Raw genomic sequence first — 12,959 nt, forward strand, 5'->3', positions numbered from 1 at the left:
GCCAGGGTGCTCGTGGTATGCACATGGTGAAAGAGGGGTCCAGGATGCTCGAGCTGTGTGAGACAAAGGAAGGAGCTGGGCTGCCCACACTTCATATGGAGGGGGAGGGTGCATGGTTGGGAAGGGAGATGGGCGTTATGAGGTTAGCAGGCAGAGCTGGACACAGGCATGGGCGAACTGGGTGACCGCCTGGGGCCCAGACAGAAAAGGGACCCAAAAATGGTGAAAATAATGATAATTATCATCATTATCTCTGGCAAAGGGGAGGCCGATACTAAAAGTTTGCCCGGGGCCACCAGGAGTCTAGGTATGGTGCTGCTAGCAGGAAGGAGGACTGGGGACCCGAACTGCCCATGCTAAGAGTATGGGGAGGGAGAGAGCCCAGGATGGAGCATTTTCTGGATCCGCAACTTGTGTGGCATGTGACATCTCTCTACCTGGAAGTTGGATAGCCCTGCTCTACTAACAGGGTGTCAAACTTAATTCAGGCCCCATGGGCCAGATGAGTGGTGCTGTGCTGGCCCTCAGCAGGACTGGGCCCACAGACTGGTCCCCTGTGCTGGATCCAGGATGAGGGCGCTGCCAGCAGCATGCGCTGCAGCCCAGCCCTGGGTGCAGCGTGTGCTATGGACCAGCCCCACTTTCCCCATGCAATGCATGGGGCCAGTCTGGCATGTGCCACATGCCACTTGGGTCCAATCTAAGACCCAAAGGCAGCACTGTGAGCCAGGCCCATGGGCTTTATCTTTAACACCTCTATCTAGCTAACAACTCTGTTCCGTCTGGAAAGCACACAAGCTTGATGGCTGTTTGGAACGCTATGAATCACACAACTGTTTTCAGGTAAGTGAACAAAAAGGCCATTTGTTTAACTACTTTGACTTTACCCTGATGTAAAAGTGGTTATTAGTAAGCTGACAGGCTCATTCATTGCGAGATTTGTGTCCTTAATTTGTGTCTACAATGTTGCTGAAGTTGGAATTTTCCAAATATAGGCTTTACAACCTAGTTCTCACAGCCTATAGGTAAAGGCATGGCTGCTTCACTAATTGCTGCTGAAACACTGGGGACAAGCAGCACTGTCTACAGTAGAATTTTCCCTGACAAATGATGAGATCAGTTGGATGGTAAATACACTATAAATCAAACAAGAATTCCTGGAGGCAGAGAAGGTACTTTTATATTTACCCCTTTTTTCTGCTAAAGAACCCAACATTTAATTATTATGCCCAAAAACTACATTAAAAGAACATTATTAAGGTAGCAAAAAGCTAAGTTAGGAAACATGAGAATTAAAAACTGCCTGTGCAACTTTGTGCATCCACATCCCATAATTGTATGGGGTTTGAAGCCATGTAAAACCATAGGCTGCCCACTTCTGTGATTCAGCTTATTACTCTTGAACTAAGTCCAATAGTTTGTATGGCTGCCTAAAGTTTATTATAGTCAAATCAAGACCTGATGCCTTTCTGGAAGATCTTAAGAACTGGAGAAGATACTACTTAGGATATGGTCTTTAATTCTCACAGGATCAGTGTCTCCTGCAGTGCCCTGAATGGGCAGAATTCAGTTAATGAGTAGCTGTTCAGTATTTTCTGGTCATTCTTTAATGTGTGGCTATAGCCAAGGCCTGAACTTCCTTCAAAGGGTTTTTATGATGCTCATCACTGTAGTTTTAGAGTGCTTCACAAACATTTTAACTTTATAAAACTGTGAGGTCAGGGGAAGGTACAATGGGCCAGAGCACAGATTGGCTAATTCTGGGTGCCCTTAGTACTGGCAGGAGTAAAGGTTGAATCATTGGCAGCATTTATCTTCCTTAACCATAAAACCCCCCTTTCATCATACGCCTTCTAACTTCTACAATAAACAAAGCAGAGGCCCTACAGACAATAGTCTCCTGCTACCACACAATCCTGATACATCCCCTAGAGTAGGTATATCCCATGCATTCTATGAGGCAGATGCCCCTATCAGAAAAAAAGTATGTAATCGTGTCACTAAAGAACGCATCACTATACATATGCACACGAGGGCTTTATTAAAGCCACAGGAGCAACTCAAGCTAATAGAGTTATTGACAATAATTACATGCTGCCACTGCGGACAAGAATTACAGAAGGATGATACATGCACTTAGGCAGCAAGTTTCACAGATATGAACCGGCACTCAAGGGATGGTGAGACTCCCTGGAGGGCTTGGGTTCCAATCCAGACTTGGGAGGGAAGTATATTCTACTTGGCACTGACTTTTCTGCTCCTTCCCTCTGCCAAAATAAAAAGGGTGACACTGTCCCTAGAACATGGAGTTAGGATGGAACCTTTCACAAAGCTGCAAGTGGTAAAGTTCAACCTAAGATCATCATCTGCTTCAGTCTTGGGTAGGCACAAAAATGTAGGCACAAAGATTTACAAACATTGTCTATATCAGTGGTTGTCAACTTTTTTGGACTTGAGGCACCCCTCGTTGGACTCAAACCCTTATTAGACTCAAGGCACCCTGCATAACTTTTGTGAATTGAGTAGCACTCAATTTCAAAAACTAATTTATAGAGTACAATTCTTGCTTCCTTACAGAGGGGCCTAGAGCTGGAACGGGGAATCACCCAGGCAGAGACCAGCCTGTGGTTATCAGCTTAGTTTCTTAGCATCTGCCACAACACCCTGGTTGAGAATCACTGGTCTTCATACATTTGAAAGTGTGATTTAATAAATAAGTGCATTGCTTACTGGGAACACATGGGAGTTAGCAGAAAGAACACCAAAGACAGGAAGAAAGCAGTAAATGAACTTCCAAAACCATCGGTGTTGCAACAATTAAAATATTTACTTCTGACACAAGCCTAATTAGCTAACAACATTCAACTCAGTCTTGAAATAGGAGGTTCAAGCTACCCAATTTATTCTTGGAATAAAGGAACTCACCCTCTGTATTAAGAAGACAATGGCATCCACTGCTACCATTAGTCCTCTTCCCTCTTATTACAATTAATCAAGCACATGAACACTATAATGAAGCTGAGCCCCTGCAAACTCACCAGGCTGTGCATAATTTCCACTCCAGCTGGATTCACTGTGAGTGCCTCATCGTACAATTGCTTAGCCTCCTCCAAGCTGCCTTTCATCTCTGCAAGCCTCCCACGCATGTACAGCACAGTGTGAGATGTGGGGAAAAGACTTGCTGCCTCCTGGATACAAAAGCTTGCTTCCTTGAGATGCCGTTGTTCCATGAAAAGCTCAGCTATAAAACAAAAACTACCATTAGTTTAAATAATTCAGTAACCTTTACTTACACTTTCTCCCTTAAAACGTACTAAGCTTAAAAGATTGGATCATGAAAATGCTTACTGTTATGATAACTGCTTACTACTGCTGTGAGTAGCTCCACTGAATGAAACTGTTCTCAGTAATAAGTACTACTAAATGTAGGGTAAGGTCTCAATTCAGAAAAGCATCCCTAGAACACTTGAAAAACATTCTTAGAGGTTGCTATGAAAAAGAGACAAACTTGAGGATGTACTTAGGTGTTCTTTGAATCAGGGTCTGTCTATTCAGGATTTGGCTCTTAACAGAACAGTGTTCTAGCAACACAACCTGCATTGTCAAGCCATAGCTGGGTAGCAAGAGTTTTAACAGCAAGAGAACAACAGGATACCAAGTTGACACTTCCATTTTGTTTTTTTTTTTAAATACCATATACCATCATTCATTCCCAAATTTAGTTTAATAACTCTTTCAATGTCTTCATAAACTTATAAAAAGTCCATGTACCATGTACTACAGGGATTAAATCATATTATGCGTTAAATGTAATATTGATCACTCATGTATGCAAACACGTACCCACCGAATCCCCAACAGTACGATACAAAAATGAAGTCAATGACTGCAAATGAGATTGCTCTGTTTACTCTCCTCAGCAAGTGGCAGCTGTACTAAATTGTTTTTGCAAATAAAAAATGGAACAAGAATACTAATGTGCTTTATTGACACGATCAATGCATTTGTTAATAAAAACACTGAATAACATTTGTTATGCACTAAACCTAATTTCTAATGTTCTTAGGGTCTTGCAAAAGTCTTCAAAAACAGGACATCCAGTTTTCTCCAAGCCATGAATCCAAAAATGAAGCTTTGGAACTATCTATAAAATAGAGTAATTCTCCTTAATGCCTCTAAGGAATGGCAGTGTTTCAGCTCATGGGTGGATCATGTAGACCAGTGGTTTTCAACCTTTTAGACTTGGAAAAGCCAGATCTTAGCTTTCTTTCATTTCATTCTGAAAAGTAATAGAGCCATTCTTCTGTTGCAAAGAACCACAACAGGTCAGAAAATTTTGGGCACTGTGAATTCTTATTTGAAACCTGGGTTTATCTTGCGAATTACATGTGGTATTTGCACACTCAAGAGTGCTAATATTGAGCAGCACTCTTGAAAGGATCTGACAGCACCATGGTTGGAAAAAAAAAAAAAAAAAAAAAATCACTGATCGAAACAGTTATGGCGAAGCTTGCTCAGCAGCTGACCATTCCTGGACCATGCTGTAGATAATTTTGTTCCCCAGTGCTATCAATCTGGCACCTTTCATGAGCAAAACCTTCATTTTCCAATGACAGCTTCACTCTTTACAAGTTGCTCAGAGACTCTGTGAAGTTCTATGGTTTATTTGCAGGACAGAAACTGCATAATTAATCATCATAACATCTCAGCGCTCATTCTCTTCCTTAGCTCCAATAAGGTACAGATATCTATAGATAATAGAAAATGAGGCCATGTATCTTGTCATGCTGAGCCTGCACTGAACCTTATTCAAAACGTTGTGGGCAGAAAATATTTTACTTGCGCTTCCCTGGGAGTACAGTGTTTTCCTGCCAAGTGCTGCATGGCAGCTGACAATGTGCATACTCAAGTTAGCATAGTTACCACATGCAAAGTGACAGCTCACAGCCTGAAGAAAAAAAATACTTCATTTGCAAAGCTAACACAAAACTAGCAGCAGAAAACCAGGGGTGAAAATCCTGACTCCACTGAAATCCATGGGAGTTTTGCCATCGACTACGAGAAGGGATGGCTTGGAGGGGTCAAGATTTCACTGCACGCAGGAAGAACCAGCACCACACCAGCAGGAAAAATGCAGCAGCAGCATCCATCTATGGGTGCAGAGAGGGAGAAGAGCACATTGCATGTAGCTAGAAGCAATCAATCTGTGGATCTGGCATGTGTCTGAAATTACACACTGGACAAGTCAAACTGAAAATCAGTGGGCTTACTCAGAAGTTTATAGTTACGCACATGCTTAACTACTTTGCTGAATGGGAACATAAATGAAAATAAAACCAGTAAGAATATTGCCCATGACTAGCACTCTAACAATGCCATAACACAACTCATTGCTCTTACGAGGCAGAGTATGTTGGGACAGAAGGGGAGAATGTGACATCCCTTACAGCAGTGAACACAACATATGTAATGTTGAAGAGTACTTGGTTTTTCCTTTCAACTGTGCCTGTAAATCATCTTTAGTAATAACAAATATTATTAAAAAGATGAAAAGCAATATGTAATCTAAATAAGATCTACAAATTGTATTTTATGCTATGGTAATGTATCAGATTTAAACCTCAGTCCATTTCTTTGCAGGCTCAGTAGTCAATAAAACATAATTTGATGGTACAGGCAGCTTAATTTGCAAAAAGGAAGAACAAGAGTGCTTTTGGTTAGGAAGGCAAATAAGGAAGGGAGAGCACCTAGCCAACTAAAAATAGATGCTAAGGGAAATCACTTAGGCTAACATTAAACCTGTGCTTCCTAGAAATATTTTCTATTAGTCATTTCTTTTATTTACAGATGAAGTAAATGAATTTATAACTCCACAGAACTAAAAGACAGATGAGGACAAAGGAAGAGGGAGTCATGTCATTTATCTGGCTAATACTTCTCATAATTATATTAAAGTTACTGTCCTAGTCTCACCAGTCTTCAAGTTTTCCAACAGGTAGAATCATAGAGCACTGGTTTTCAACCTGTGGTCTGCAGACCTCTGGGGGTCTTCACACTATGTCTAAAGGGTTCACGAAAGATGACTATGATCAATCAAAAGTATGCAAATACCCACACTTACAATTCAAGGGGGTCCATATCTCCATTTGTAGTTTCCAAAGGGGTCCACACCTCAATTTAAATATTTTAGGGGTCCACAAAAGAAAAAAGGTTGAAAACCACTGTCAGAGTATCACCTAGTCTTGTTGTAAGTACACTTCCAACTGGTTACTTTGTTGGTAAAGCAGCAACCCTCTAGGGTGCTTGTATACATGATGGTGGGGCCATGTCCACGTGACAAAAAATGATGAAAAATCGTTATTTGCCTAACATAATGGCATCACCGCGTACATGTGCATGATTTTTTTTGTGTTAAAATGTATTTGACTGTGGCAACTTAAACCAACTCAAATGTATTTTAGTTTGATTGGGGCAAATTATCCTGTTGTGAATTAAAAAAAAAAAACTGTGAATATGTACATGTCTGATGCCTGGAGAAGTTGGCGGGGACAGCGCATGGGGTGCTGGAAGCCTAGTCAGGCTCGCAGAAACTCGAGCTTGGCACATTAGCAGCAATCCATGCACCATTCCTACCACCTTCTCTGGCTGACAGCACATCCAGCTGCCTTCCCACACTGACCCAGGGGCAAGCCAGTGGGTTCCCAGGTGGTTCCAGGCAGTGGGAAGGCAGCAGGGACACTGTACTGGGCACTGGAAACCCACCAAGCCTGAACTTCCCTGAGCATGTCCAGGCTTCCAGCACCCTGTGGACTGTTGGATTAGTTCAGGTGCTGCCTGCGAGCTGAGGCAGCATCTGCCCAGCTAGCATCCTGCCTGGGCAGCCCCTGGGGGCACTGCTGCCACACAAGGAAGCACTGGGCCCCCCATAGTCCAGGGGCTGTACGGCTCGGTGGCAGTTCATGCAGGCAGGCTCTGCTGGGGGGGGGGAAGGTGGCGAGCCCAATCCTGTTCTTCCTGGCGGAGCCTGCCTGCCACTCCTGCAGCAGGGGGGCAAGATGCTGGTGGCCCCTGAACCTTCCCACTGCAGGTATAGCAACCCTGGGCAGGCTGCTAGCGGGCAGGTGTTGTCCTGGGGCTGTTGCCATGTCGGAGAAAAGGATCAGGGGGCACCAGCACCGCTCAGGGGCCGCTGGCACCTTGCCACCTGGCTGTGCGAGAAGGAGGCAGGCTCCGAGAGGCAGGGGGAAAAAAAAAAAGTATTGGGCCCTTTGCCCCTTTTTTTCCCCTCTCGGGGGAGCAGGGGGCAAGGGGGGGTGACCTGACGGTGCTGTCACTGTTCTGTCAGTGATAGAAGCTCCTAAACTGAAACGGTGGGTAACAATTAAAAAGCCACAAATTAAAAACTGACTGTTTCACTTCAGGGGAAATAAACCCCACTCATGTGTATAAGCATCCCTAGAGAACAGTTCAGTCTGGAAAAGTTGTGACACTAGATACAGGCCCCAAAAAAGCAAAAGGGCTACTCATCTGTTAGAGTGACTATATATTTATTCAAATCCAAGATGAGAACTTTCCCCTCTGTTTAACATGGGGAAAAAAAGCCCTTGTCTTGGATTTGATTACAAGAAGGGGGTGGGGAGCAGGTGGCTGTTGCAGCTCCCCAACTCCAGCCCTGACCTTGGTGTCAAAATCAGAACTGCAGCAATCACCTGCATTCCCACCTGCATTCCCTCCGTCCCACTGCCACTGCTTACCTTCCACAGCTCTGGCTTGGGCTCCGGCATGGGGCACGGAGCACATGGTTGCTCTGGCCCTGGTCCTGCCATGCAGCTAGGGTTGCAGTGAACTAGAAATGGTGGGGCAGGGGGTGGCAGGCAAGAAGCGGAGGCAGCAGCAGGGGGGTAAGGAGCACGAGGGGTGGGTGCAGAGGTACAAAGGCAGGGGGGAAGTGGTGAGGAGGGCCGGTGGGACAGGACACAGGCATGGAGGGGGCAAGCAGCAGGGTTCAGGCCACTTGACCCTCACTGCTGCGGTACCATATTTGCCCAAATCCAAGGCAACTCTGAATTTAAGAAAACCCCTCCCCCCAACAATTAGATACTAGATATGGAATATTTATAAATTTCTTATAATTTTCCATGTGTTGAATTCAATTATTGGAGGGTTGTCTTAATTTCGAAGTCACCCTGTATTTGGGTACATACAGTAACAACAAGATGGAAGACAAGCTGTTTTTTTGGTGTTTTGTTTTTTTACTTGAAAGTTTTCTAATTTCAGTGAGATCATTCCTACTGCTCAGCCAGGGAGCCACTCTTCTTTCTGCATTACTGCAGTGATGGTTTCAAAAAGCTGCAGCTGCATACAGAACTGTCTGCTGGGCACACTGGCTTCCAACAGTCCCATTATTTGAACTGGATGAAGAGTGCCTGGGTTCTCTGTATGGTGAGACCACTTAAAAGAAAGACCATCTCAAGTACCACCTATACTGCTAAATTCTAATACAGACAGTCATTTTTAATGGTCTTTAATGAAACAAATGTTGTGGCTTTTTAGTGGGGGGAAGGGGAGAGTCCCTCACTGTTTCTTTTCATTACAAGAAGCTTGATCTAACACTCACTGAAATCTACAGGAGCATACAGTTGACTTCAATGGTGCTGAATTAGGCTCCAAACCACTTCCTCCCATCCACTCTATTCCTTTCTCTCCTTTGTTCCTTGGCATGTGTTACTGTAGGGGCTTCCTCCCTTTCCAAAAGGGGAAGGTGAGTAACTCACAAGTTACGTGCCAAGGACTAACTTAAGTATAGTTTTTATTGCAAAGAAAACAACACACACACACACACACTAAGATATTACTATATGCCTATAAGCCGCTAGCGCATTAGGCTGAAGGAAAGGCACTTCACACCCTGTCCTATGTTATTACCTGATAGGTCTCGGGAATCCCACCCTGCATCCAGGGTGGCGAGACTTCCTCCTTTATCGGGTCCTTAGCCTTGTCCTCCCCAAAGTAGTTTTACCTAAGGCCCTGTTTTTATGACCTTTATACCTTTTTACCTTTTATTACTTTTGGTTTTTTCAATTACATACTAGCTTTTAGCCTTATGACTTTTTATGGGCTAGAGCAAGAGGCATTGCATGCTGCCAGGCAGGGTCACTTCAGGCCTTGCCGCAGTTTCCCTTTCCAGAGCGGCAAAGGGAGTTACTTAGGCCATGCTGCAGGTTCCCCTTTCTGGAGCTGTTAGCTCGTATACTCTTCCAGAGCCATTACATTACTCATTTGCAGTTTCCTTTTTTTATTTTTAGCAGATCAGCAGATGCATTAGGTTAGTATCCCATGGCTTCCAGGTTCCGTGAAGCTGACCCCCCCGCTACCGGGTGTCAGCTTGGCCTCCTCCCAGAAGCCTTTTTGGGATGGGCCTCACAATTACCCAAGTACCTATTTCTCTTTTTCCCCTGCTACCTAAGACATCTCTCTCCTGCTAATGGCTTAAGACTCCTCCAGCAACTCTCTGTAGTGTCTAGCAACTCCATTTCCACTGATGACTGCAATCTTAATGTTAGGTCCTGTATCTGAACGTGGTATACATTTTCTTCTTTCAGAAACATCACATCCCAATATGTGGGCTCCAACCATTTCTGCTGGTATCTAGCCTCATTTACACTGAAGAACCTGGTCACTCAGAAACAACTGGAAAAAGCAAGAGGTCCCTGCTACGTACTAGCTCTCTGAAGACCAGCAGCATACACCATGATTGTACCACAGTTTAGAGAGCTGTTGCCTTAAATCTCCAAGCCGCTTTTTGTTCTCAGAGAAAAGATATTATTTGGCAGCATCCTGTTAAACATTCCAGCTCCGAAGTAACAACACTCTAACCAGCCATTTCAACATCAAAGTGCAAATAAGAGCAGCACAGCTTAATGCTGTTCCTTAAGCTGACTTTCCTCTGGGGTTCCTATGCTTTTCAAAGTGGTATCAAGAATAATTCTACCTTGTCAGCATGGAATCCTCACCATAAAAGAAGAACAATGGGAATTCCAGCCAAAGGAATCAAAGGTATTTTAAGTGAATTTTCGCCATGTGAACTGCCCCGGAGCACAACCTCAAGCCTTTTGAAGCTTGAGCACAATCACTGGTATCTGAGATGCAATGCTGAATGCTGACAGCTGCCCACACACTGACTGTATCTCACTATTCTGCTCTGTGTCAGCTGGATCTGAAGCACGGATCTAGCATCCTCTGCATAAAGAGCACCACTTAACAAGGCTACAAATAAACCACAGCAAAGTGACCAGCAGGGAGACAACCTGGGAGTGTTTTCTCTATGCTCTAGGTCAGGGGTAGTCAATGGGGGGGGTGAGTACTCCCAGGAGTACTTGGAAAGGTCCTAGGGGCTATGTGCGCGTGGGCGGAGACGGAGCGCTGCCATGCACCACCCTGTGCCACTGCATCCCAGGAGCAGGGCTCAGGGGGGCAGGGTAGTGGTGCCCCTCTGTGGGCCGCACAAGTGCCACCCGTTGGCCGGACACGGGGAGGGAGGAGCTCACATGTGGCAGCCACGGCCCACGACCCCATGCCACTTTCCCACAGCTGGTCACACATGTGCCTCCGCAGGCAGCTGACAAGTGGCACGCAACTGGCTGGGTGCGAGGCCCATCAGCAGCCTGCAGAGCCGCACGTGCGACTGGCTGTGGGAAAGCGGGGCATGGAGGTGGTGGCATGGGACGGTGCGGGGCGGTGGGTGGCGGTGGCAGTTGCCACATGTGTGCCTCCTCTCCCCCCACTCTGCATCCGGCCGCCACCACCAGAAGGGGTAAACTTCTTAAAAAAGGTTGAAACCCCCTGCTCTAGGTAAAAGGACAAAATTGCCTGGTCATGTGTTTGCTGTTCCACTACATTCACTTGCTTTCAGAAGGGGCTCCACCCTGAATATGTGGGTAGTCCTCTGTGACAGGTATGCTCTCAACAGCAATTAAAGATCACAGGGATCTCCCTCTCTTCTCCCACCCCTCTCTAGTCACATGGCCTTGACATTTACTTGCCATGGTGGAATCCTTGTTGACCATTATCACACCACTACGCATAAGGCTTTTTTGTGGATGTGGGCTAGTCAGAGAATTCTTCAAGATACACCCCGTACTTAGCCGATTCATTTGGTATGCCAGGTATACGCTGAGAAGGAGGAGAGGGAGAAATCATCATGTAATATGGACCCTTCTCCAGAAGTGGAGCCTAGCTACTTGTTCATTTAAATCAGGCAATTAGTTTGCATTCTCAAGGCTGTCTTTGCCAGGGAAAGGGCCAGGAACTATTTGTAACTGGAATACAAGGGCCTGCCTGACATTTCTCATTCCCATAACTAATAAATTGCTTGGTTGCAGGCTGCACAGAACTCAAAGGGTAACCCAGCTGTTATTTACAATTACTGAAGACTCAAGAAACCGATGCACGGTTGTACAAGGTCACTCTCAATATTGTGGCTCATTTTAAAAAAGGCTTTTGCAAAATGTAACAAGCAGCTGATGCCTCCTTTGTGCATAGCAAATTCAGTTCCTAAGTACAGAAGACATGCTTCCTATAGCTGGACCTATTTAGGAAGTTGAGGTGGACACTGGGACACCAGCACTCAAAGAAAACCCACAGGCAGTAGAAGATAAGTGGTCAAACAACTCATAGCTTACAGGTCTTTCATAGATTCATAGAAGTAGGTTTGGAAGGGACCTCGTAGATCATCAAGTCCGACCCCCTGCCCTAGGCAGGAGAGAAAACCAGGCTCAAATGACCCCAGCCAGGTAGACATCAAGCCTCCTCTTAAAGACCCCCAGGGTAGGAGCCAGCACCACTTCCCTTGGAAGTTGGTTCCAGATCCTAGCCGCCCTGACTGAAGTAGTGCCTTCGGATGTCCAGTCTAAACCTACTCTCTAACAATTTGTGGCCGTTATTCCTTGTTACCCTGGGGGGCGCTAGGGGGAACAGGGTGTCTCCCAAACCCTGCTAGTTCCCCCTGGTGAGTTTATAGACAGCCACCAGGTCCCCCCCTCAGCCTTCTCTTGCGAAGGCTGAACAGGTTAAGGTTCCGTAGCCTTTCTTCGTAGGGTCTGCCCTGCTGTCCCCGGATCATGCGGGTGGCCCTCCTCTGGACCCTCTCAATGCTGTCCACATCCCTCCTGAAGTGTGGCGTCCAGAACTGAACACGGTACTCCAGTTGCGGCCTGACCAGGGTCGCATAGAGGGGGAGGACCACCTCCTTGGCCCTGCTTGAGATGCACCTGTGGATGCACGACAAGGTACGGTTAGCCCTCACACAGTTGACCTCACATTGTCGGCCCATGTTCATCTTGGAGTCAATAATGACTCCAAGATCTCTTTCTGCCACCGTGCTCTCGAGAAGGGAGTTTCCCAGCTTATAAGTGTGCTGCTGGCTTCCACTGCCCAAGTGCAGCACCCTGCACTTGTCAGTATTGAAACCCATCCTATTTTCATTAGCCCACCCCTGTAACCTGTCCAGGTCCTGCTGTAATCTGTCCTTCCCTACTAGCGTGCCCACCTCACCCCAAATCTTGGTATCATGAGCAAATTTAAACAGGCTGCTTTTTACCCCATTGTCCAATCACTAATAAAGAAATTGAACAGTGTGGGCCCAAAGACCAAGCCCTGGGGGACTCCACTGCCCACTTCCCTCCAGGTCGAATATGACCCGTCCACCGTCACTCTCTGAGTGCAGCCCCTCAGCCAATTTGCTATCCATCTGACTGTGTAGGCATCAATACCACAGTCACCTAGCTTTTTAATGAGAATGGGGAAGGAGACAGTGTCAAAGGCCTTCCTGAAGTCCAGAAAGACTATATCCACCGTAACACCTGTGTCCAATGATTTTGTGACCTAATTGTAGAAGGCAATCAGGTTGGTTTGACAGGACCTGCCCCTAATGAAACCATGCTGGTTGCCCCTGAGCATCA

General features: G+C 45.8%; 1 protein-coding gene across 4 annotated transcripts in view; it reads right to left on the reverse strand.

Moving 5' to 3' along the window:
- TTC7A (tetratricopeptide repeat domain 7A) overlaps nucleotides 1–12,959 on the reverse strand; it is a 321,743-nt gene that overhangs the window by 89,234 nt on the left and 219,550 nt on the right. For all 4 annotated transcript variants that reach the window (XM_025203549.1, XM_025203451.1, XM_014520074.2 and 1 more), the window contains one exon: nucleotides 3,039–3,241. In XM_025203549.1, coding sequence (XP_025059334.1) covers nucleotides 3,039–3,241 — 203 coding nt within the window. The remainder of the gene's footprint in view (nucleotides 1–3,038; nucleotides 3,242–12,959) is intronic.

The sequence above is a fragment of the Alligator sinensis genome, unplaced genomic scaffold, assembly GCF_000455745.1.
Source record: "Alligator sinensis unplaced genomic scaffold, ASM45574v1 scaffold131_1, whole genome shotgun sequence".
NCBI classification, from domain to species: Eukaryota; Metazoa; Chordata; order Crocodylia; family Alligatoridae; genus Alligator; species Alligator sinensis.